Source organism: Rhinatrema bivittatum, chromosome 4 (assembly GCF_901001135.1).
Source record: "Rhinatrema bivittatum chromosome 4, aRhiBiv1.1, whole genome shotgun sequence".
NCBI classification, from domain to species: domain Eukaryota; kingdom Metazoa; phylum Chordata; class Amphibia; order Gymnophiona; family Rhinatrematidae; genus Rhinatrema; species Rhinatrema bivittatum.
This window is the reverse complement of record NC_042618.1, coordinates 48597292-48622524: the sequence shown is the minus strand read 5'-3', so window position 1 is coordinate 48622524 and position 25233 is coordinate 48597292. Positions and strand designations below refer to the sequence as shown.

The following is a 25233-nucleotide window of genomic DNA, read 5'->3' as shown; positions in this document are numbered from 1 at the left end:
GCATTCATTCATTGCCTTTCAGATTTTTAAAAATTTGACATAAATTACAAAACTTGAGGCATCTGTAAGAAAAAAAATATATAGATATAGATATGTATCAGAAGAAATACTGTGATTTGTAAGCAACAACTTAAAGGCGCTGAGCATGTATTCATCAACATTGCTATTTACACTGTTAATAGGCACGTTTGTGCTCCTTTAGAAATAAGTCTATTCAGTAGGAAGATTGGATCTTTGGACAAGTTAAATTTATACTACACCTCCTCTTGTTTGACTTTGCTATTTTCAAATTTACATTTCATATATAAACTTTGTAGTGCCATGAGCAAATTATACATACCATAAAAATATCCACTTGCTCAGTGTTACAAAGTTTATACATAAAATACATATATATTTGTATTTCTTTGAAATATAAAAGAATGATCTCCACAATTTGTAAAGTGTGTGTGAGCGTGTAAGAAGCTGTCCCCTTCTAGACGTCCGTTAATTCCCTATTATGGCATACCGTAGCTGTTACCTTCAGGTCTAAGGTCATCAAGGAGGGTACTGGGTGCCTGGGCAGAAATTGGCACTTTAACTAGTAGGAGGATTTTTATTTATTTATTTTTTAAATCAGGTATATAGCAGTATGGAACATAAAACAATGATGTACACTAGCAGCTGAGTGTTTCAATGTAACCAGCATGTAGTCAAACCTGGTTTTGTCAATCAGCATACTAGGCCTGTGCCTAGGGCAGTAAAAATCTGAAGGGGGTGGGGAGAGCAGCATGCTGGATGAAGATTTGCTGCCTTTCAGCTGTGCTGAATTTCATTCTGCTTCCTGATCCAGTCCCTCCCCTCCCAAGCAGCTTACAGAGTATAGCAGCAGACAGAAAAAGGTGGATTATTTTGAGGAGGTTAGAAGTGCTTGAGTCAATCATTGGAGGATGAGACAATATGCTGGAGATGAAAGCAGATCAGCTGAGAGGTGTGGGTCTGTGTGAGAGAAGGGATTGTGGGTGGGTAGGTGTATTCTAGATTGCATGGGAGATTCTCCTAGGACAAGCAGGATGGTAGTCCTCAGACATGGATGGAGCCCGGCACAGAAAACTTATGTCAAAGTTTCTGGAACTTTTACTGAACATGCCCTGCATGCCGTATTCCACGTGTCCACACAAGGGTCCCTCTTCAGCATCTTTTTTTTTGGGGGGGGTTTTCCCACGGAGATTTTACCTTGCGGTAGTGAGCTCATGGCTTTTCTTTAGAAATTGCCTTTGAAATTTTTTTCACGGTCTTTTTCGGGTTTTGTGTGAATTCATTGACCGTAGGTCCCTCTCATTTCCCTCTAGTTTCCCCAGTCAGGTTTTTTGGCAGTTTGGTAAGTCTTATTTCACTTCTGTTCTCCCTCATGGCAGTGGTGCCTTGGTGCCCACTGGCATCGACCACCCGCAGTCAGTCTCTTGAATTTTCCCTTTTCTTTTGTTCGTCATGGCCAGGTCCAGTTTCAGATGGTGCCCTTAGTTTCCATGGACCATGTCCATCATGGATCCCCATGAGGTGTGTCCTCTACCTGGGGGCATCGCATGAAATCCAGGGTTGCTGCACGTGTGCCCAAATGACTCCCAAGGGACGTTGTGTTCGGCTTGACAAGATGGAGAAGCTCTTCGAGTCGAGGAAGTCCAAGGCATAGACATCGGGGGCATTTGCACCAATGGATCTGGGAGCCACACTGATGGATACTGTGCCATCAGCATCTACGGGGCTGTTGGTTCAGCCAATGCCATTGGCAGATAGGGGCACCAAGGACCAGCCCCTGTCTGATTTTCTTCCAAGTCGAGGACATCAGGTTTGTTATCAACCTCGGCACCGGAGAAAGACCGGGCTGCACACCAAGGGAAGCCAAGGAAGCATCGGCACCGGTCACCCTCTATGCATGGTGCCAGCTCATGCTATGATGCCCTCGAAGCGACTATGTGATGAGGAGTGCCCATCTTCTATCGATGCTGGGAGTACGCAATGATCTCCACCCGTCCTGGTGCTAGTCGCTGATCCACTTCTGGGATCTGAGGAAGATTTGGTACCCCTCCTGCTTCCCAGTCAGTTTTGGCATCTGCAACTTTCGAGGAGGAGCTGGAGCGCGGGATCCAGTTGGTGGTGTAGCAGGCGTTTCAGGGCATCAAACCGGCGGCACAGACTGTGCTGGCACTTGCCCTGCTAGAATGGCTCAACGTGCTTATCAGTGTGTTACCAACCCAGTTGATGCCGGTTCCCAGGAGGCCATCAGTGCCTGGCGGGGCTCTGCTGCTTCCCCCGACCAATACGGTGCTTGTTGCTGGTTCCTCTGAGGAGAAAGCTCAATCGAAGACCTTGGAGACACTGAGGCCTGCAGCCCCCCATCCAGCTTTGCCGGGGCTGACATCCATGCTACTGATGCCTGTGCCTTTGGACGAAGGTGAAGCACCCAGGGCCCCATCACCTCTGGACTACAGTGAGGATGAGGCCTCATATGACCCCTGGGGGAATGACCCTGCGGAATCCTCCTCCAAGGACTTGAAGGGTCTTCCTTAAGAACCATTTCCTCCAGAGGACCTGACCTTTGCAGATTTTGTACAGGTGATGGTGGAGACCATCCCTTTTCAGTTAATGACGGAGGAGGATGCCATAAGATGCTGGAAATCCTCCAAGTCGTGGAGGCCCCTAAAGAGATTGTGGCAGTCCAGATGCATGAGACCTTTAGGGAGTTGCTGCTGAGGATCTGGGAGCACCCCCTCACAGTACCTCCTGTCAACAGGATGGTGGATGAGGTTTACCTCGTCCAACAGGCTACCAGATTCAAGAAGTGTCAGCTGTCACACCAATCGATAATAGTCGAAACTGCTCTCAAGAAGGCCAAGCATGCTCAGACCCACGCCTCGACGCCCCCAGGCAAGGATTAAAGAGAAATAGATGCTCTTGGCAGGAAAGTGTTCCAAGGGGCTATGCTCATTGCCTGCATTGCTTCTTACCAGCTCTACATGAGCCAATGCTCTTGCAACCTCTGGAAGCAGGTGCAAGAAGCAGCCAAGTGACTGCCTCAATAGCTGTAAGACCCCTTCTTATCACTGGGATGTGTCAGGGCCTGGAGTGTGAAAAACGAGGTTTGTTCAACCTACGATGTTTTTGAGATGGCAGTGAGAGTCTCTGCGGCAGGAATCGGCACCCTCGGAATGGCATGGCTATGGGCCTCTGATCTCCGACCAGAGGTACAGGAAAGACCCCTGTACATGGCAGACTTGCCATACACAGTATTTTATTGTATTTATTGATTTTTTTTTTTTATATACCGACGTTCATGTACACACATCACATTGGTTTACAAATAGTGTCAAATGTTGAATTAAGAACATTTCTGATATAAAAGTAAATAAATAATCCTAAAATATATAAAATTCATAATAAAACAGTTAGACAAAATAAATTTATACGACAATATTAACCTCTTCATATCTATATGCAATAAGATTAAAATTAGAATTGAAATTGTCGTAAAACTCAAGATTCAGTCAGGAAAGGCTTGTTTAAAAAGCCATGTTTTTATACCTTTAAGTCTTGATACTTGTTTCCAACCTTAAGTAGAGAATATCTTCCGAGATAAGGTGAGGACCATGGTGGCCCAATTGTGGGGTCAACATAAGACCCTCCAACAGCTCTCTGCCAGCACTTCAGACCTGCCCTCCTCAGCCTGGGGGTCCATGAGGCAGGGTGAGAGGAAACATATACATAGAAACAACAGCAGAAAAGGACCAAATGGTCCATCCGTTCTGCCCAGTAAGCTTATGGTAGTATCTGCTGTGCTGTGTAGGTTACCCCATGCTTATGTTTCCCAGACCATAAAAGTCAGGGCCCTCATTGGTTGCTGTTTGCATCCAATTCCCTGTTATGCCTTGCTGTTGAAGCAGAGAGCAATGTTTGAGTTGCATCAAAGTATCAGTCTTATTGGTTAAGGGTAGTAACTGTCGCATCAGCAAGTTACCCCATACCTGTTTCCCCAGACCTTAAAAGTTGGGGCCCTCGATTGCTAAACGAATCCAATTCCCATTTTCCCCCTGCCATTGAAGCATAAAGCAATGATGGAGTTGCATCAACAGATTCAAGGCTTATTGGTTAAGGATAATAACCGCTGCACCGTCAAGTTACTCAATGCACTCTTCATTTCCATCCTTTAGCCTTTAGGGATCCACAGTAATATCCCATGCCCTTTTGAATTCTTCCATTGTTTTGGTTTTCACCACCTCCGGAGGAAGAGCATTCCAAGCATCCACTACTCTCTCCATGAAGAAATGTTTTCTGACGATGGTTCTGAGGTGTCCTCCTTGGAGTTTCATTTCATGACTGATTTTCTTTCCAGCGGAAAACGTTTGAAGCTTGCACATCATTAAAACCTTTTAGGTATCTGAAGGTCTGTTTCATATCACCCCTGCGCCTCCTCTTTTCTAGGGTATATATATATTCATGTCCTTCAGTCTTTCCTCATAGGTTTTCTGATTCTGACCCTGACCCCACACCATTTTGTTAGCTCTTCTCTGGACTGCATCCTTCCTGTTTTTATCCCTTTTGAGATGAGGGCTCCAGAACTAAACACAATACTCTAGGTGAGGCCTTACCAAGGACCTGTACAATGGCATTACCACCTCCATTTTCTTACTGGTTATTCTTTTCTCTGTGCAGCCCAGCATTCTTCTGGCTTTAGCTATTGCCTTGTCACATTGCATCGCCATCTTCAGATCACCAGAAACTATCACCCCAAGATCCCGGTCATGGTCTGTGCACATCGGCCCCCCATCTCATACCGCTCTTTTGCATTACTGCATCCCAGATGCATGACTCTGCACTTCTTGGCATTGAATCCCAGCTGTCAAATCTTTGACCAGTCTTCAAGCTTTTGTAAATCACTTTACATTCTCTCTAATCCTTCAGACATGTTCGCTCTGTTGCAGATCTTGGTATCATCTGCAAATAGACAAACTTTACCTTCTATTCCTTCTGCAATGTTGTTCACAAAGATATTGAACAGAGCTGGACCCAAACCTTTCCCTGTGGCACTCCACTTAACACGACTCTCTTCAGAGTAGGTTCCATTTACCATTTAACGCTGTCTACTATCAGTCAACCAGTTTGTAATCCACTCCATCACCTTGGCACTCACTCCAAAGCTTCTCATTTTGTCCACAAGCCTCCTATGTGGAACAGTATCAAAAGCTTTGCTGAAATCCAAATAGATGACATTGAATGCTCTTTCTCGATCCAATTTTCTAGTCACCCAATCAAAAAAATCAATCGGATTTGTCTCACAGGACCTTCCTCTGATGAATCCATGCAGCATCGGGTCCAACAACTTACTGGATTATAGATAGTTCAGTATCCTTTCTTTCAGCAGCATTTCCATTAATTTTCCCACAACAGAAGTAAGGCTAACAGGCCTGTAGTTTCCAGCCTCTTCTCTGCTACCACTCTTATGATGTGGGACCGCAGTCGCTCTTCTCGAATCTTGTGGTACTACTCCCATTTCCAGGGATCTATTAAACAGGTCATTTAGCGGACCCACCAGGACATCTGAGTTCTCGTAGTATCCTGGGATATATCTCATTCTGCCTTATGAACTTGTCCACATTCAGTTTTCCTAGCTCTTCCTATACATACTTTTCTGTAAAAGGAGTTGTCTAGCCTATACCGTCTTGTCATCCAGCAACCGTCCTTCTCCAGGGTTGTCTTTAGTGAACACAGAGCTGAAGTATTTGTTTAATATTTCTGCCATTTCCGTGTTTGTTTTGGTACATTGCTCCTCATGTTCTTTCATTTTCACTATACCACTTCGGGCTTTCCTTCTTTCTCTTGTATATCTGAAAATTGTTTTGTTACCTCTTTGGCAATCCTTTCTTCCGCTTGACCTTTTGCTTTTCTGATTTTTCTTCGTTTCCCTCTGTTCCCCTTTTTGGAATCCTTTATATTTCCTAAATGCTGATCTTTTTGCTTTTATTTTTACAGCCATGTGCCTTTCTACCACTGGGGGAAGTACTATCCTCCAGCCCCTTGCTCCCATTTGCATGAGGATGAGCTCATGTGGTAGTCCCAGGCGTCAACCCAGCCAAATCCCGGGACAGAATATTGACTGGATCTTAGAGTATAAGCCAGCCACCTGTACCCAAGACCCTGGACCCCCCAGTTGGGGGCAGGCTGCGGTTCTTTGCAGATCAGTGGCCCAGTATAACCTCAGACCAGAGGGTCTTGTCCATCGATCGTCAAGGGTACCAATTAAACCAAATTGAGTGTCCCGCCAAATTGCCCCCCCCCCCCCGTACCCGTTTTAGGGGCCAATAGCACATCAGGAGGTACTACTTCGGGAGCTCTCTGCCCTCTTAACAGCCAGAGCGTTTGAGCTGCTAGGGCAAAGAGAGCAGGGATTCTACTCCTGGTAAGTCTTGATTCTAAAGAGAACAGGGACTCCATCCCATCCTAGACCTGAGGGCCTTGAACAGATTTCTCAAAAAAGAAAAGTTCAAGATGGTTTCCCTAGGCACTCTGATTTCCCCTCCCTCAAAAAGGGGACTGGCTATGCTCCCTTAATTTAAAGGACGCATATACGCACATTGAGATCTTTCCAGGTCACAGGAAGTATCTCAGATTTGTGGTGGGAAAACATCATTTCCATACAGAGTGTTGCCATTCGGGTTAGCATCAATCCCACGTGTCTTCACAAAATGTCTGGCTGTGGTAGGGGCACATTTCTGCAGACTGGGAGTGCATGTTTTCCCATATTTGGACGATTGGCTGGTCAAGAGCACCTCTCAGATAGGGGCCAATCTGTCCTTGTGCTTGACCATCCAGGTGTTGGAGACATTAGGGTTTGTCATCATCTACCCAAAATCCCATCTCAGCCCATCACCTCAATTGGACTTCATAGAAGCATTGCTAGACATGGCTCAGGCAAAAGCCTTTCTGTCGCGGTCCAGGGCGGTCACCTTAGCATCCATAGCAGCGGTGATTCAACAGAGCCAGCAGGTCTTGGCTCGGCACATGCTGAGGCTGTTGGGCAACATGGCCGCAACTGTCCATGTTACTCCTTTGGCATGCTTACACATGCTGAGAGCCCAATGGACCATGAGGTCACAGTGGTGCCAGGCCACACAGAACCTCTGTGCTTGCATCAGTCACCCCTCCTCTCCAGGACTCTTTGTCCTGGTGATGGGTTCTCTTAAATTTGGAATGGGGAATATTTTTTCAAAGTCCCCCTACCCAAATTGTCCTAACCACTGAAGTATCCACCTTGGGGTGGGGAGCTCATGTAGAGGGGCTCCGCACCCAGGGTTTATGGTCCACCCAGGAAACACAGTTTCAAATTAACTTCCTGGAGCTCTAGGCGAACAGTTAGTGCTATGGGCTTTCAGAGATCGGCTGTCCAGCAAAGTTTTCTTGATACAGACGACCAAGTTGCTATGTGGTATGTCAACAAGCAGGGAGGCACAGGGTCGTACCTCTGTGCTGGGAAGCGGTCCAGACCTGGGCCCTGTCCTAAGGGATGGTACTCAAAGCCACGTATCTGGCTGGAACGGAGAATGTGATAGCGGACAGACCGACTTGTCTTCAGACCCACGAGTGGTCTCTGCCTCTGGGGAAGCCCAAATGTGGACTTGTTCATGTCCCGCTGCAAGAGGAAGGTGGCTGTTTATCATCCTATACAGTCAGATGGCAAACAGCTTCGGACGCCTTTGCCCAACATTGAGACAGTGGTCTTCTGTACGTGTATCCTCAGATTCCTCTAGTCATGAAGACTCTATTGAAGCTTCACGAGGACAGAGGAACTATGATCCTCATTGGCCGAGACAGATTTGGTTTCCACTCCTTCGAGAGTTATCCATCTAGAAACCGATTTAGTCTGGGGACTTCCCCAGATGTCATCACACAAGACTAGGGTCAGGCTGCAGCATACCAAGCCTGTCACTCACATCCTAGATGTTGAGAGGTTAATCCTGCAGCCACTTGATCTTTATGAAGATGTGTCTCGGGTCCTAGTGGCTTCTAGAAAGCTTTCCATTAGAAAGTCCTATGGACTTTCTAATGGAAAGGTGAAAGGTCCGCAGGCTTCAAGGTGAAAGGTCCGCAGGTGAAAGGTCCGCAGCCTGCAATCCTGAACTGTTAGGTTTGGCCGGGGCTGCCGTCCACGCCTGAAGAAAGGATGTAGCCCTTGAAAAAATTACACCTAAGAAAAGACAGAAGGATCCATACCAAAACCAGAGGGTATTGGTCTGCAGACAACTGAGCTACCTTCCCTGGATGACGAACCAGTTAGAGCCCCAAAACCAGTTGAAATCTCTAGCAGTTCTCTATCCTGTTCCATTCCTGCATCATGCTTGGGAGGACCGGGCTTAGCAAAATCAGAGACTATTCTCCCTGAGCCTCTAAGCAGCGCTGACACAAGTTAGAGGAGACGCCAAGCTGTGATGCCTGAATGTTACAAGCAGCACAAAGTGTAAAGCGCTTAGGCTTCTTTGCTACCGGTGCCATGGATAAACACCTACTATCCATATGCTCCCAAAAACATCTGATAACTGTGCTGCTCACCTGCATGGCCACCTGGACAGAGTGCCCAAAAACAAGCTCTGTCCAATAAGTGTACACTACGGATGCCCCAAAATGTAGGCGCCCAATACGCAGTTCAGGTAGGCGCTCACTGAGCACCCAACTCAAGCGCACATTGATTCACGGCAGCCTTGTGCGCAGAAAAGCATGCAAATGCCATTGCGGCCTACCATGCGGCATCTAAGCAAAGCCTGACAGCAGAGCCTAGCCATAAAGGCTACTCAACCTGCCAAGACACCCTAAGCTTCCCTCGAGACTGGAATGGACATCAGGTAAGTATGCCAAGATCAGAGACCAGAAGGGGGATGGAATTCCTTAAAATAAAATAAATAAAAGTTAATTTTAATACCCTTTACTTGAGCTCAGCCTGTCCCAGCCAAGTACGGAGTTGGTCTCCAGCTGCGGGGGAGAAGGCAAAGGCTTGGTATGTCACTCCACCTTCAGTCCTATGGACTGAAGGTGGAGGAGGTTTTCTGTGTGGTGTGAGTAGGCCCTAGATATGTTCTCCTGCCCCATGCATGAACTGCTTGACTACCTTCTACATCTATCGGAGGCTGGCTTGAAAACCAACTCCGTTAGAGTTCATCTCATTGCAATTGGTGCATACCAGCAAGGTGTAGATGGTACCCCCATCACTGTACAACCGTTATGTGGGTCAATTGAAGCCTCCCCTAAGGCCTCGTGCTATGTCTTGGGACCTCAATGTGGTGTTAGCTCAACTGATGGAAGCTCCTTTTGAGCCACTATGCCCTGTGACCTGAAATACCTGATCTGGATGTCATATGTTTGGTGGCAGTCATTTCAGCATGCAGGCCCAGCAAGCTCCAGGCCTCAGTGACTTTTCCACCTTATATTATGTTTTATCATGATGGGGTGGTCTTGCGTAGTTCCTGCCTAAGGTGGCAATGGATTTCCTTTTTAACCAGTCAATCATCCTGCCAACATTCTTTCCCAAGCCCCATTCTCACCAAAGCAAATGAGCCCTGCACAGTGTGGATTGCAAGAGAGCCTTAGTCTTCTATCTGGAGCGGACAGAAGCCCATAGACAGTCCACCTAACTTTTCATTTCCTTTGATAGGAATAGATTGTGAGTTGCTGTTGCCAAACAGACATTAGCCTATTGGTTAGCAGACTGATTCTCCTGTTACACCCAGGTGGGACTGCTTCTTGGCGGTTGTGTCAAGACTTATTCTGTCAGATCCATGGCAACGTCTGTGGCCCATTTGCGAGCAGTTCCCATGGAGGAGATCTGCAAGGCTGCAACATGGAGTTCTCTCCACACATTCATAATCCCACTACTGTCTGGATAGGGATGGATGATGTGATAGTAAGTTCAGAATCTCTTTGAGGTGTAGAACTCAACTCTCCCTGTCTAGAGCCCATTGTTTAGGTTCAGGTGCTCCCCCTCTGTTACCAATGGCACCTGTGTTGTGCCCATTGGCACCTGATTGGTGTCTGTTGGTTCCCTTTTGTGTTGGGGAGCAGGCTGTAGCTAGGGATTTACCTGTGTGTGAGGACTACCATCCTGCTTGTGCTAGGAGAAGGCAGAGTTGCTTACCTGTAACAGATGTTCTTCTAGGACAGCAGAATGTTAGTCCTCACGAAACCCGCCTCCACACCACGAGTTGTTTCTCCTATTTTTTGTTTCATTTTTATCATAATTCTTTTTTACGAGACTGAAGATGAAACTGGTGTGCACACATGGAATAGGGCATGCTGGGCATGCTCAGTATGCGCAGTCAAAGTTCCAGAAACGTTGACATAAGTTTTTTTTTTCTTGCTGGGCTCCATCCAATGTCACCAGTGCCTGAGAAGTAACATCCTGTTGTCCTAGGAGAACACCAGTTACAAGTAAGCAACTCTGCTTTAGAGAGGGAATGCAAGGGGGAGCAGGATAGGAGCATGGTAGATAAACCTGGCTCCTCCCCTTCTCCCTCACCATAATTCAGGTCCTCTTTCTCTTGATTGGGAATTCTTTCCCCCAGATCCTGGAATTTCCCTTCCTGCCTACCTCTTTCTCCTCTGATCCTGGAACTCCCTCCTTTCTTTTCTCAGAACCTCCATCCCCTGCCCCATCCCATATTCCTGACCTCCATTTTTTGATCTCCCCCCCCCCCTCCATTATCCCAGTCCCCTGTCCTCTTTCCTTTCTTAGTCTTCCCTCAATCTCAATTTCCAGTCCCCTCATCTTCTCTCCCCATTCCTGATCCTTCTCCCTTCCTCCCCCAATCCTTTGTCTTCTCATCTTCCCCTTCTCTCCTCAATCCTGAGATCTCCCCCATATACAGATACTTGAGGTCTGGGTTTTTTTTTTCACATAAATTATACAGACATAAGCAATATTGAAAAACTTTTTTTTTTTTTTTTTAAATAGTAATATAAAAATGGAAATGGTTGCCAATGAGCTTCAGAGTTTTCTAATTTTTCCCACATAATCTATCCCTGAGCTGGGCAGGAACTTGAGGTTATGCCTTAAACATTCTGTTCCTTGTTGTCCAGCCTTAGTGGGGGTTTAGCAGGGGCAACGGCAGCAAAATCTTAAATCTGTCATTGGGTGTAGTGACTTTTTAAAAAAAACAAAACATTGATTTCCTTGAGAGTCATGTTTGTACTCATGTGAATTTGGGAATGCTGCCTTAAATCCATAGGGAATACTTTATTTAAAATATAGATAAATATCTATCTATATATATCTCTATCTATATATATATATATGTGTGTGTGTGTATATATAACATTTGAGCCCAGGTTTTGATGGGGTTGGCATCCTAGAAATGTGAAAAGGTTTATGTGAATGTACCAGTTTTAGGAAGCGGTGTTAAAGCTGTTCTAGCACCTGCTAATGTAGGATGTGACCAGACTTCCTTTTCAAGAGGAAGTTCTAATTTACCCTTCTGAGCGTGAAGACTGGGCAGTTCACCACTTCTAACCTTTTGACTTGTAAACATGGTGTTCCTTTGTCTAAAAATGTTTTACCTTGTTGCAGTAATTTCCCCAGAGCATAAACAGATAATTTTTAACTCTGATGCTAAAATTTTTTTTTTAATGGTTGTCATACTTGAGCAGTATGTTAACTCTTTATTGTCATGTTGAACTACTAAGATCCAAGTCCAACTTAATTTGAGGGCTCATTTCTACTATAATTGTTTAAAGGTTTCTCAGGTTTGAGAGTAGTTTATAGAAGATATTTGATATGCATGATTTTTTTGCCTTTTGGCTCTGTGGAAACATTTTTTTAAATCCTGTTTTGGTGAAGGTTTTTTCTGTCCAATGCAAAGAAACCTAAATATTTGCACCTATTCATCAGATCATAACCACCTTCATTTGGTGTTTTGTTACAAAATTTGATACATGAACATGAATAGTTCCAGTTGTATTAGGTGCCACATGTCTAAGAAGAATTTCCAAACTCAACTTGACATGTTGCCTATAAAATTTGCACTCTGTGAACTCTAGGAGGCTATCTTTGGCACATTGTATTAACAAGGCATTAGCAGAAAAGTTGAGAGATTGAGATGATTCTTAATATAACCTTGCTTACAAATGAGATTCATTCTTGTCAGGGTATGTGCAAAAGAAACCCATTTGAAGACACTGTCCAGACAGTGAATGTCCTAAACTTTAATTTCAAACAATTTTGCTCATCTTTCATGCAGAATTCTGGAATCTGTATTAGAAAGTTTGAAAACTGGAATATTTATGGGTTGTAATGACTTCTATTGAATCAATAGAAAACCTCTCCAAAGATAGTAATGTACTTGGGCTTTCAAGACTGCAAATGTCCCTTTTGCAGATGTGCCTGAAGGAGGGCTTGGTTCCTTAAGCTCGTGTGCACAACCTGCATGGAATTCTCACTTGCCTGTGTCAGAACTTTCTGTAGTGAGGTCTGTCAGTACATGTATAGACCTTTACTGATTTTTCTTTCCGTTTTGGCATTTAGTATTTTCTGTGATAATCTTTGATTTCAAACTGTAATTTTGAACACCTTAGTAATGTATTCCTGGTTCATATTTACTTAAACCTGTGCCTTAAAGATAAAGAGCAGACTTTGATGTAACCAAATAGGTTATAACTTCTATTGGTTCAGAGTTGTTATACTGTGATCTTATGTGATAAAGTTGGTAGATTATTTCAAGAGTAGCATGCACCATTTTTATTTCTTTCATCATTGTTTACTCTTGTACTAGGTGTAATTATGGTTGGCAAGGACAGTACTGCAATGAGTGTATCTCCTACCCAGGCTGTGTGCATGGAAACTGTAATAAACCATGGGAATGCAATTGTGAAACCAACTGGGGTGGCCTACTCTGCAATCAAGGTATTTCCAAACATTTTAGTTATGTGCAATTCTCCTTTTTCTACTTAATTCATTTTGCCAGCGTGGTAGATTTGTTACTCAGTGTTTTGCACCAATACGTTGGGTCACATAGTCATTACTCACTGTCAAAGTATTCTTTCATGAGATGTTGGCTAGAATTTTAGAATTAAAGTAACATTTTCTCATATATGGTGGGTGTGTTTTGTTTTTTTTAATTTAGTGTAAAGCTGTGCGAAGAGCAGCTAATGACTGATGGCTATAAATCAAAATTGATTAAAAGGTCCTTGATATTTAAGCTAGGAAAGTATTGTTTTCCTGCTTGAAGTCTCTTGGCTAAGACCTAACATTTTGGGACTTTTTACATTTTTATGTCTTATTCTTTTATGTCTAGATTTAAACTATTGTGGAAATCATCACCCATGCCTGAATGGAGGAACATGTATGAATACAGAACCAGACAAATATCACTGTGTTTGCCCAGATGGCTACTCGGGAAAGAACTGTGAAATTGGTAGAGAATTTTTTATTTTGAATACATTTTTTAATAGTTGAATTTCTAATTAGAAATTAGGGGAATAATAATTTTAAATTTGTTTTGCTTGCATTGCTGAAGTTATGCTGAGTTGTGGAAAGAAGAAAAAGATGTATGTCATCATTGAGTGTGTAATTTAAAAACCCTCCCAGTGTACTTGTAATGTACATTAGAAATTGAAAGACAAAGCATAGAGTAGAAATTGCAAGTTTAGTGATGTATGTAGTTGTGAAGATGTTTGACATTGAGCAATGCAAAAATATATAAGGGCAGATTTTAAAAGCCCTACGTGCGCCGGGCCTATTTTCAAAAGGCCCAGCGGCGCCTAAACCCCGGGACGTGCATATGTCCCGGGGCTTTGTGAAAGGGATGGGGGCGGGGCATGGGCAGGGCGCTGGTACGGGGTGGGACAGAGGCCACCGGCACAGCGGCCATTTGTTGCTGTGCCGGCAGCTGGCCGGGCGCAAGATACGCCTGCCAGTGTAACTTACAAAATAAAGGTAGGGGGGGGGATTTAGGTAGGGCTGGGGGGCGGGTTAGATAGGGGAAGGGAGGGGAAGGTTGGGGGGGGGGCGCGAAGGAAAGTTCCCTCCGAGGCCGCTCAGATTTCGCAGCGGCCTCAGAGGGAACATGGAAAGCCATCGGGGCTCCCCTAGGGCTTGGCGCGTGCAAGGTGCACTAGTGTGCACCCCCTTGCACGCACCGACCCTGGATTTTATAACATGCATGCGGCTGCGCTCACATGTTAAAAAATCGGGTGTACATTTGTGCACGCCCGCGCATACATCTTAAAATCCGGCCCACATTGTGTAAAATAATAATAATTTCTCACAAATGGAAAAGATTGCATATGACTTCCACCAGAGCAGAGTTAAGGACTTTTCTTGGCTAGAGTAAAGGAAAGCTTGGTGTAGTTCTTGTGATGTGGAGTTTGGTTCCTCACCAACAGGTGAGGGGAAGTTTACAAAAGCCTTTGTGATAAGTAAAACTCATTTTCCTTTATACCAAAAAAATTCAATTTCTCTGGAATTCAGCCTTTTACCATAAAATGATTTTGCTGTCCTGACCACTTTCAAAAATTCCATGGAAGCTTTAGATTTGTCTGAAGAGACATGAAGCAAGTGTTATCAGAATGGAATGACATTTTATCAATCACACAATACATCCACAAACACAAGGGGGCGGATTTTAAAAGCCCTGCTCGCGTAAATCCGCCCGGATTTACGCGAGCAGGGCCTTGCGCGCCTATTTTCCATAGGCCTGCCGGCGTGCGCAGAGCCCCGGGACTCGCGTAAGTCCCGGGGTTTTTTGTCGGGGGCGGGGCCAATCGACGCGGCGTTTTGGGGGCGGGCCCGGGGGCGTGGTTTCGGCCCGGGGGCGTGGCCATGCCCTCCGGAACCGGCCCCGGGTAGTGTCTCGGCGCGCTAGCGGCCCGCTGGCACGCGGGGATTTACTTCTCCCTCCGGGAGGCGTAAATCCCCGGACAAAGGTAGGGGGGGGGGTGTAGATAGGGCCGGGGGGGGGGGGGGGGTTAGGTAGAGGAAGGGAGAAGGTGAGGGGAGGGCGAAAGAGAGTTCCCTCCGAGGCCGCTCTGATTTCGGAGCGGCCTCGGAGGGAACGGAGGCAGGCTGCGTGGCTCGGCGCGCGCCGGCTGCCCAAAATCGGCAGCCTTGTGCGCGCCGATCCTGGATTTTAGCAGATACGTGCGGCTACGCACGTATCTACTAAAATCCAGCGTACTTTTGTTTGCTCCTGGAGCGCGAACAAAAGTACGCGAACGCGCCGTTTTTAAAAATCTACCCCAAAATGTGTATTCCAGTAACCTTAGTCGTAACCAACGATATCCAATGTGTGATTAAACTGGTGTCTATTTCATACATGTATTATAAACCCATCCACCTTCAAACTGCAAATTTTGTAGGACCCTTACTCCTAGAGTCAGTACAATGTAACAGACTCTTCTTATGGTATCTGGTCACTTTAATTTATTTATATCATTTTTTTATATATTATCTTTTAAGTAAAATTTGCTGATGAACTTCAGCATATAACGTGTCTCCATGGAGACCACAAAAATAGTAATGGATCTAAGAAGAGCCGTTGGTCACTAACTAATGGAATATTGATGGACTTTGTTGGACATCACAGTTCTGAAGGAGTGATTCCCCTGAGGCAGGACCCCTTGGTGGTCCGAAACGCGATCGTGTCTGGACTGAGATTGAGACGCCATTTGCGATGAGTATCATCATATAATTTAGTTGAGACTGTGACTATTATTAAAGCTTAAAATAAGAGCTACTGAGAATACGTGTTATTTTGAAGTTCATCTCAAATTTTACTTAAAAGATAAAATATTAAAAAATGATATAAATAAATTAAAGTGACCCGATACCATAAGAGTCTGTTACATTGTACTGACTCTAGGAGTAAGGGTCCTACAAAATTTGTAGTTTGAAGGTGGATGGCTTTATAATACATGTATGAAATAGACACCAGTTTAACCACACATTGGATATCGTTGGTTATGACATTTTATCAGCCATCCGGCATCTCTGGGATTAAGAGCATTTTTGTAGGCTTTCACATCCCCTGCTTAAGGTAATACTTACAATACCTTTTTCCCCATGAGTATCCAGCCAGTCCTAATAACCTATCTTAGTAAAGGAAAGTTTTTAATCAATTACTGAGTTTTACTTATCTGAAAAACAAATGGATAACTCTAATTTCATGTGCTTAGATGACTTTGTTTTTTTTTTTTTTTTTTAGCTGAACATGCTTGTGTATCAAATCCTTGCGCTAATGGAGGAATTTGCCATGAAATATCCTCAAGTTTTGAGTGCCATTGCCCACCAGGATGGAGTGGAGCAACATGTGCTGTTGGTAGGTACAGTTAAGCTAATTATTGATTTCATGGTATTGTATCATAGGGTGATTAGTGTTTTACTGAGCAACCATGTTATGCAGTTGAAGTGCTGGCATATGCACACACAAAAATACAAATATGTTTCTTCTGACTGGCCCTTAGTTTATATAAAAGCATTAGATACAAGATTTGGCATATAATTTATTTATTTATTTAAAATCTTTTCTATACCATCGTTCGGTCGTGTACTATCACCGGTTTACAGAGAGGCACATATCTTTAATGTTCCGCTGAGGAAATGCTATCTTACATAGTGCCAGGATAGTTTGTTACATCTTTCAAAACTACAATCTATATGCAAGGTGACATGGATCTTATCCATATGTATGATTAATAGGGTAATCATATAGGTATAGTGCTTTAAACTGTCTCTATCTATCATTAGAATTAACGTATGAGGGAAAATAAAATATGCAATTACGCATTTGTGTGACTCTCTATGCTGTTGATGTTCCGTTGCCTGATAGTTCATATTTCTTATTCTCCATTTTCACTGTTAAAAGCTTTTTTGAAAAGCCAGGTTTTTAAACTTTTTTTGAAGAGTTTTAAATCTCTCTGTGATCTAGTTTCCAGTCGCATTGTGTTCCACAAAATTGGTCCAGCTAGAGATAGGGCTCGCTCCCTAACTTGGGTCAATCTGGCTGTTCTGACTGAAGGGATGGTTAGAAGGGCTTTATTGGCTGATCTGAGATTTCTCTGGGGGACATGTAAGCGTAGTGCTGTGTTTAACCACTCTGCTTTTTCTTCAGTAATTAGTTTGTGAATTGTGCAGAGTGTTTTATATTGAACCCTTTGTTCTATTGGGAGCCAGTGAAGTTCGGCAAGTGTTTGAGTGATGTGATCTCTTAGTTTTACCGGTAAGTACTCTGGCGGCAGAGTTTTGTAGGATTTGGAATTTCTTAATAAAGGTTTGCAGGGTAGTTTGCAAACGAATGGTGCGCACCAGCAAAATGTATTTATTCCCTATCTGGGCTACCTTTGCCCTGTAAAAGTCATCCAACCAGCAGTACTGCCATATATGTTTAGTTTTCTGTTTTTAATGTGGGCGCTCACCAGGTTCCCCTTTTGCTTTGTATTTATAAGGGAAAGGGGAGCTTTTATATAGAGTACAGAATTTTAATGTTGGTTTCAATGATAATTTTTCTTCCTGTAATCTCCTAAAAAGCTGCTTATCCCTTGTTGCAATCTTCAAATTATTACCTGCAACACTCAGTGGTTAGATTCTAGGGATGCTACACTGGAATATGAAAGCAATATAAGACAGAGGGAAGAAAGGCAGCAGTGGGATGAGGAGATGGGATATAGTGGCTGAGTTTCTGGTTTTGTGGAAAAGGATATGCATGCTGGGGTCCAGGAAAGGGCAAGATTACCTAAAATAAATCTGATATCCAAAGTAAAAAATAAGATCAACATGGCCATAATCTGCATAACAGAGTAAGTATGAGGGATCATATCTCCCTGGTGTTAATGGAGCTGTATTAGTTGCCTGCCTCCACTTTGGCAATTAAATTTAATTTGGTGGTTTTAGTTTATAGATCCATCCATGGGGAGTATTTAAAATCATTCTCCCAGGGCAAGCAGGATGGTAGTCCTCACATGTTGGTGACATCATCAGGATGAAGCCCAATCACGGAACACTTTTGTCAAAGTTTCTAGAACTTTGACTGGCACACTGAGCATGCCTAGCATGCCACAAACCCTGCATCCAGCAGGGGTCCCCCTTCAGTCTTCTTTTTTCCATGCCGCAGTAGCTTCGCGGATTTCTGGAGCTCTGTGAGAATTCCTCACAAAAGTTTTCCTCACGGAAACTTCAAAAATTTAAAAATTTTTCCCCATCCCGGGGTCCCCCACCGACCTCTGTTGACACTGGTAAGTTTACCTCGTACTTTGCGGTCGGTGCCTGACGGCCACCGACCGCGCGCCGTCTTTATTCTTTCAAAAAATGGTGACCGGGTTCCAAAAGTGCCCTGAGTGCCTGAGGACCACCATGTCCATTACAGACCCTCATGACGTATGAGTCTTGTGCTTGGGGCTCGCTCACGACGTCCAACAGTGCACTAGCTGTGCCAGGATGACGTCAAAAGGCCGCAGAGCCCGCTTGGAAAAGATGGAACACCTTTTTAAGCGACAGTCTCAGTCTACTCCTGCCAAGGCTACACTGAGTCGAAAGCCTTCCTCTTCAATGACTCGGTCGCCATCGGAGTCTCAGCACCATCGAGACACCGGTGACCGTACTTCACCAGCCTCTTCACGTTCGAAGGCATCAACATCTTCCTCCTCGGTGCCGGACTGAGCATCGGGAGAAACACAGTCACTGCCATTGATGGAAGCCTTCTTCTGATGCTGCCACCAGCAAGCCATCGACATTGGTATCGACAGAACCACCAGCCAAGAAGTCCTGGGGAGAAGGGGTCCCATCCCCCTCTGGACCAGGGACACCGAGGCGTTCCGCACCGGTGCTGGGAGCAGAGACTCCACTGATACATGTGGACCCTTCAGCAACGCCTTCTGAGCCTCCAGCCCCGGTGGCTGTGCTGCCAGCACCAGCCTTTCAGGAGGAATTGGACCGGATGGTCCAAGAGGCAGTACTCGAGGCACTTCGGGGATTCCAGTCTCCACCGGCTCTCATGCCAGCACACGACTCGATGCCTACCATGCTAGCTCCGCTTCTCGAGCGCCTGAATACCTTAATCGGTTCATTGCCATCAGTGCCTGTTCCTTCCATCCCATCGGCACCTCCAAGACCACAGACACTGATACCTATTCTGTTGTCCTCAGATGAGGAACAAATTTTACCAATACCGGAGCCGGTTCCAGGACCATCGGGTCTGTTGCCACCCCGACGTCCATCAAAAGCACAGATGCCATCACTATCCTCTGTGCCCGCATCTGTGCCTCCATCCTTCCCATCTGTGCCACCTCCAGATCCGGCTGGATTTCGACCCTTACCTCCATCTGAAGGTCCGCATGATGCTGGAGATGCACTATATGATCTCTGGGGTGATGATTCTTCTGACACTCAGGACTCTGATGAACTCCTGTCAGAGCCTTCACCCCCAGAAGAACGCCGCCGCTCCCCTCCTGAAGACCTCACATTTGCCAACTTCATTAAAGAGATGTCTGAATCCATCCCTTTTAAACTACAAACTGAGAGGATGCCAGGCATAATATGCTTGAGGTACTACAATTTTTTTATGCCCCTAAGGAAGTGATGGCAGTTCCAGTACATGAAGTGCTCCTTGATTTATTACAACTCACCTGGGAGCATCCTGGCACAGTTCCACCAGTAAACAGAAAAACTGATGCCACTTATCTGGTCCAGTCAGCTCCGGGGTTTCAAAAAAAGCCAACTGCCCTATCAATATGTGGTCGTTGAGTCTTCCCAGAAGAAAGCCAAGAGATCCCAGCCTCATTCTTCTGCCCCTCCAGGTAAAGAACAGAAATCCTTGGATGCCTTCAGACGGAGAGTCTTCCACGGTTCTATGCTGATGGCATGTGTAGTAGCTTATCAGCTATAATTGACTCAGTACTTAAGGAATCTTTGGAAGAAAGTCCAAGAATTCTCTGAAACCCTACCAGATGAATATCAGGAAGGACTTACCACAATTCTTCAAAAAGGACTTGATGCTGGAAAGCATGAAGTGAGGGCAGCATATGACATCTTTGAAACTGCCTCGAGTATCTGCAGCAGGCATAAGCTCCAGATGCTGGGCATGTTTCAAGTTTTCTGACCTATGCCAGAAAGTCCAAGAAAGGTTGGCAGACCTTCCATGTACAGGGACAATTTATTTGGCGACAAAATTCAGGAAACAGTGGTGCAACTAAAAGATCATCATGACACCTTACGTCAGCTGTCCACTCTCCCCTCGGACTTCCCATCTACCAAGAGTTCTTTTTGACGGGATTCTAAGAGGCTATCCTATAAGCCACATAGGTATTACCCACTTCCATCCCATACTAGACAACCTAGACCTTCCCAAAGAGACCAGCCCCGCAGACTGGTCCAGCATCAGGGTTTTGACTCCTTACTAGAGGGCAGAAATCAACCCCTGCCTACCACACCCATTCCAGTAGGAGGCCGCTTGTACCACTTTGCTAACATATGGCACACAATTACAACAGACCAATGGGTCCTTTCTGTGGTCACCCACGGTTACCATCTGAACTTCCTCATGCTACCACCGAACCTTTCACCATGTCCAGTGTGGGGTCTAACCAAACACACTTCACTTCTCGAGACAGAGCTCTCGACCCTCCTGCAGTCCAATGCCGTTGAATGCCTCTGCTGTAGTGGGGTCAACGGTTGTACTCTCGGTATTTTCTAATTCCAAAGAAATCAGGCATCATTCGTCCTAATTTGGACCTACGCGCCCTAAACAAACATCTCCGCAAAGAAAAGTTCAGAATGGTAACCTTGGGCACCATGCTCCCTCTACTGCAATGGGGAGATTGGCTCTGCTCTCTAGATCTTCAGGAGGCTTATGCCCACATTGCCATATACCCTCCTCATTGAAAATACCTCAGGTTTGTAGTAGGCCACAATAATTTCCAATTCAGAGTGCTGCCATTTGGCCTAGCATCCGCACACCATGTATTTACGAAATGCCTGGCAGCAGTTGCAGCTCACCTGCGACAAAACAACATCCGCATCTATCTGTATCTAGATGATTGGCTCCTCAGAGGTCCATCCCAAGAGGAAGTGCTCCACTCCCTCCATTTCACCATCAGCCTACTGCAATCCTTGGGGTTTCTAATAAACTATCCCAAGTCACATCTGACTCCATCACGCACCCTCTCGTTTATTGGAGCAGATCTAAACACTGCCCAAGCCAAAGCGTTTCTCCCAAAGGAATGGGCACGCTCTTTATCAACCCTGGCCAAAGCAGTTCAGACTCTCCAAACCACTACAGCTCGTCATCTACTAACCTTGTTAGGTCACATGGTGTTCACGTTTCATGTAACCCCAATGGCTCGGCTAGCCATGAGAGTAATGCAATGGACTTTAAAGTCCCAGTGGTCCCAGTCAAATCAACACATGTCCCACATTGTCCACATCACCAACCAGCTTCGTCTCTCACTAGCTTGGTGGATACAAGAGTCCAATCTTCAGATAGGACTACCCTTCCAACCTCAAATTACTGTGACAACAGATGCATCCAACCTGGGTTAGGGGGCCTATGTCGTCAACCTCCAAACCCAGGGATCCTGGACCATAGCAGAAGGCGGCACCAGATACATTTTCTGGAGCTCTGAGCAATCCAATATGCCTCTTTCCTTTTCGGGATTGCTTCTCCAACAAGGTAATCCTAATTCAAACGGACAACCAGGTAGCAATGTGGTACCTTAACAAGCAAAGGGGCACAGGCTCTTATCTGCTATGCCAGGAGGCAGTGCAGATCTGGGCCTGGGCTCTCTCCCACTCCATGCTACTGAGAGCAACCTACCTGGCAGGCGTGGACAATGTGATAGTGGATAACCTCAGCCGGACCTTTCATCCCCACGAATGGTCCCTAGATCCCGCTGTAGCGAACACAATTTTTCACCAATGGGACCGCCCACACACAGACCTCTTTGTGTCAATTCACAACCGCAAAGTGGACAACTCTCTACACCGCAGCCACAACACACCGCCATGAGATGCCTTCGCCCGCTCGTGGGCAGCGGGTCTTCTATATGCTTACCCTCCACTTCCACTCATCAGCAAGACTCTCATGAAGTTACAGCAGGGCGGGGGCACAATGATCCTCATAGCCCCTCACTGGCCCTGTCAGGCTTGGCTTCCCATCCTACGCGACTTCTCAGTCCAACAACCAATTCACCTGGGCACAGATCCAACTCTGATAACACAGAACAACGAACTGTTGCATCATCCGAACCGTTACTCCCTGTCTCTGGCAGCTTGGATGTTGAAAGGTTAATACTACAATCCCTTAATCTCTCTGACAGTATGTCCCAGGTCCTCATAGCTTCATGAAAGCCTTCTTCTAGAAGATCTTATTGTTCTAAATGGAAAAGATTCTCCTCATGGTGCACCACAAAAGAAAGAAAATCCTTTTTCCTGCCGTACAGCAAGGTTCTTAGACTATCTCTGGCACCTCTCGGGAGTCTGGCCTACAAACTTCCTCCATCCGAGTACGTGTCAGCACCATAGCCACTTACCACAAAGGTATAGGAAATACCCCGATCACAGCGCAACCCCTTGTAGGGCGCTTCACGAGAGGCTTACTACAACTGAAGCCCCCACTGCGTCCTCCGGTTCCAGCATGGGACCTTCATTTTATCCTAGCACGGCTCATGAGACATCCGTTCGAACTCCTGCAAGCTTCGACATTTCACTTGGAAAGTGATCTTTCTAGTTGCCATAACATCAGCTCGCAGAGTCTGCGCTGGTAACATAACCACCGTATACCAAATTTCTTCACGATCGTGTGGTACTCCACACTCACCCTAAATTCCTACCAAAGGTAGTCTCTGATTTCCACTTAAATTAGTCCATAATACTTCCTACCTTTTTTTTCCAAGGCCTCACTCACAACCAGGTGAGCGGGCTCTGCATTCCTTGGACTGTAAACATGTGCTGGCCTTTTATTTAGACCGCACTGCAGCCCATAGGAAGTCCACCCAACTGTTTGTCTCCTTCGATAAAAACAAATTAGAAGTTCTAGTGGGCAAGCAGACCTTGTCCACCTGGTTGGCAGACTGCATTTCTTTCTGTTACCAGCAAGCAGGACTTCCATTACGGGAATGCGTAAAAGCGCATTCAGTAAGGGCTATGGCAATGTCAGTAGCGCACCTCCGTTATGTACCTCTTGCTGATGACTGCAAAGCTGCCACATGGAGTTCCCCTCCACATATTTGTAGCTCATTTTTGCCTTGACAAGGCTGGCAGGCAGGATTCCATCTTCGGCCAGTCAGTCCTGTGTAATTTGTTTCCAGTTTAATAACCCAACTTCCTTACTACGACTCACTGGGAAACTCAGGCTTCCCTCCTACCAAAACCACCCCAGTTGTTGTGCCTGTTGCACGTCATTGGGTGTTTTTGGTTCATTCTATTCAGGCATCCTGTAGCTCACTATTCACCCACATGTGAGGACTACCATCCTGCTTGTCCTGGGAGAAAGCAGAGTTGCTTACCTGTAACAGGTGTTCTCCCAGGACAGCAGGATGTTAGTCCTCATGAAACCCGCCCGCCACCCCGTGGAGTTGGGTTCGCTTATGTTTTATTTTATTTTTCACTCGTACGTTTGCTACAAACAAGACTGAAGGGGGACCCCTGCTGGATGCAGGGTCAGTACATTGCTGGGCATGCTCAGTAGGTGCCACTCAAAGTTCTAGAAACTTTGACAAAAGTGTTCCGTGATTGGACTCCATCCTGATGATGTCACCCACATGTGAGGACTACCATCCTGCTGTCCTGAGAGAACACCTGTTACAGGTAAACAACTCTGCTTTATTACAGGACTATGTATTTTCTCGCCAGTTGTGCGTTAGTGACCAGGCTTTACTCTGTTTTACCTCAGTTGGGCAATTTCATCTGTTGGAATTTCATTCCTGCTTTTTTGGTGATTAGCCCTGTCCTGAGGACCTCTTTGCTTTTAGACTTTCATCAAGAGGGTTATTTATGTTTTAGGAAGAAAGAAGGCTTTTTTTTTTTTATCTGCAGGCCTTTTAGTAGATTTGATAAGATTTTCTGTTTTGTGTGGTGTTTGGCTGAAGAGAAGTGATACATTTGTTGCTCGTGTTTGTTTTATTTTATGTATTTACTTTTTATTGTAACTTGCCAGGTACAAGTTTTTTTGGACTGGCGAGATAAGTTGTTCTAAATAATAAAGGACCATCTATTGATATCACAGAAATAAATCTAATACAATATTGTGCAGCAAAATTCATTACTGAGAATCCTTCAACTGGGACAACAAGTCAAAAGAAAGATGTATCATGAAATTTAAATCGCATGTGGAAGTGTCATTGGTAAACAAGTACATTAAAGGATTGTGATTTCAAAAATGAAGTTCAAAACCTCAAGCTCAAACATGTTGTACTAACAGAAGAACTTAAATTTATTTACTCTAATAAGTTGAAAATAGCAGCAGATGCACAAATGCTGCAGAGATATGAAAAAAACAAAAACAAATGAGACCTTCAAAACAAAACATTTAGACAGAACCTAAAGCAATTCTGCTGTGCACTGGGAAAACATTAGTACAGTTAAAACAGCACCAACCGAAGCTAACACAGAAGAGGTCTGGAGAAATTTGAGGATACCATTGAATATAATGGGGAAGCAGAATAGCTATCTAGCATAAATATGACTTTATTTTTTTGTATTCTTCCTTTCAGGCAATTCAAATTGGATTAAATTCAGGTACTATAGGTGTTTCCCTTTCCCCAGAAGACTTTTATAATTTAAGGGTATATTTACTAAACTGTGGTAAGTGATTAACGTGCAATAAACAGTGATTAATGGGTGACATCACATGATATTTGACCTAAAACATGAACCCCCTACTTAGATGAACTGCTTGGCATGCATTTGCATGCCAAGCAGCTCATCCATAGGTAATTTGATGCAAATGCAATAATGCGGCTTGCCAGAAATATCACAATCCGTGTTATCTTCCAAAAAACTGGCTACAACTCCTGAGTTGTAGCTATTTTTTCACGGAGGCATATCAGGATGCTAACATACATCCTGTTTTTCCTTGCACCTGTAAAGGTGGCTGAAAAGAATAAAAAATCTTGTCCCCTTCACAAATCCCTTAACTTTTAAACCAGTCAACCCCCCAATCCATACACACCCTACAGCACTCACCCCTGAATCCCCCCCTTAAATACAACAGGTTCCCTGCTAGTCTAATGGAG

At 45.0% G+C, this 25233-nt stretch overlaps 1 protein-coding gene across 1 annotated transcript in view; it reads left to right on the top strand.

The window, feature by feature from the left end:
- Nucleotides 1–25233, top strand: part of JAG2 (jagged canonical Notch ligand 2) — a 481367-nt gene that overhangs the window by 271797 nt on the left and 184337 nt on the right. The window contains 3 exon segments of the mRNA XM_029598095.1: nt 12786–12916; nt 13308–13427; nt 16215–16328. Of these exon segments, the coding sequence (XP_029453955.1) occupies nt 12786–12916; nt 13308–13427; nt 16215–16328 (365 nt within the window).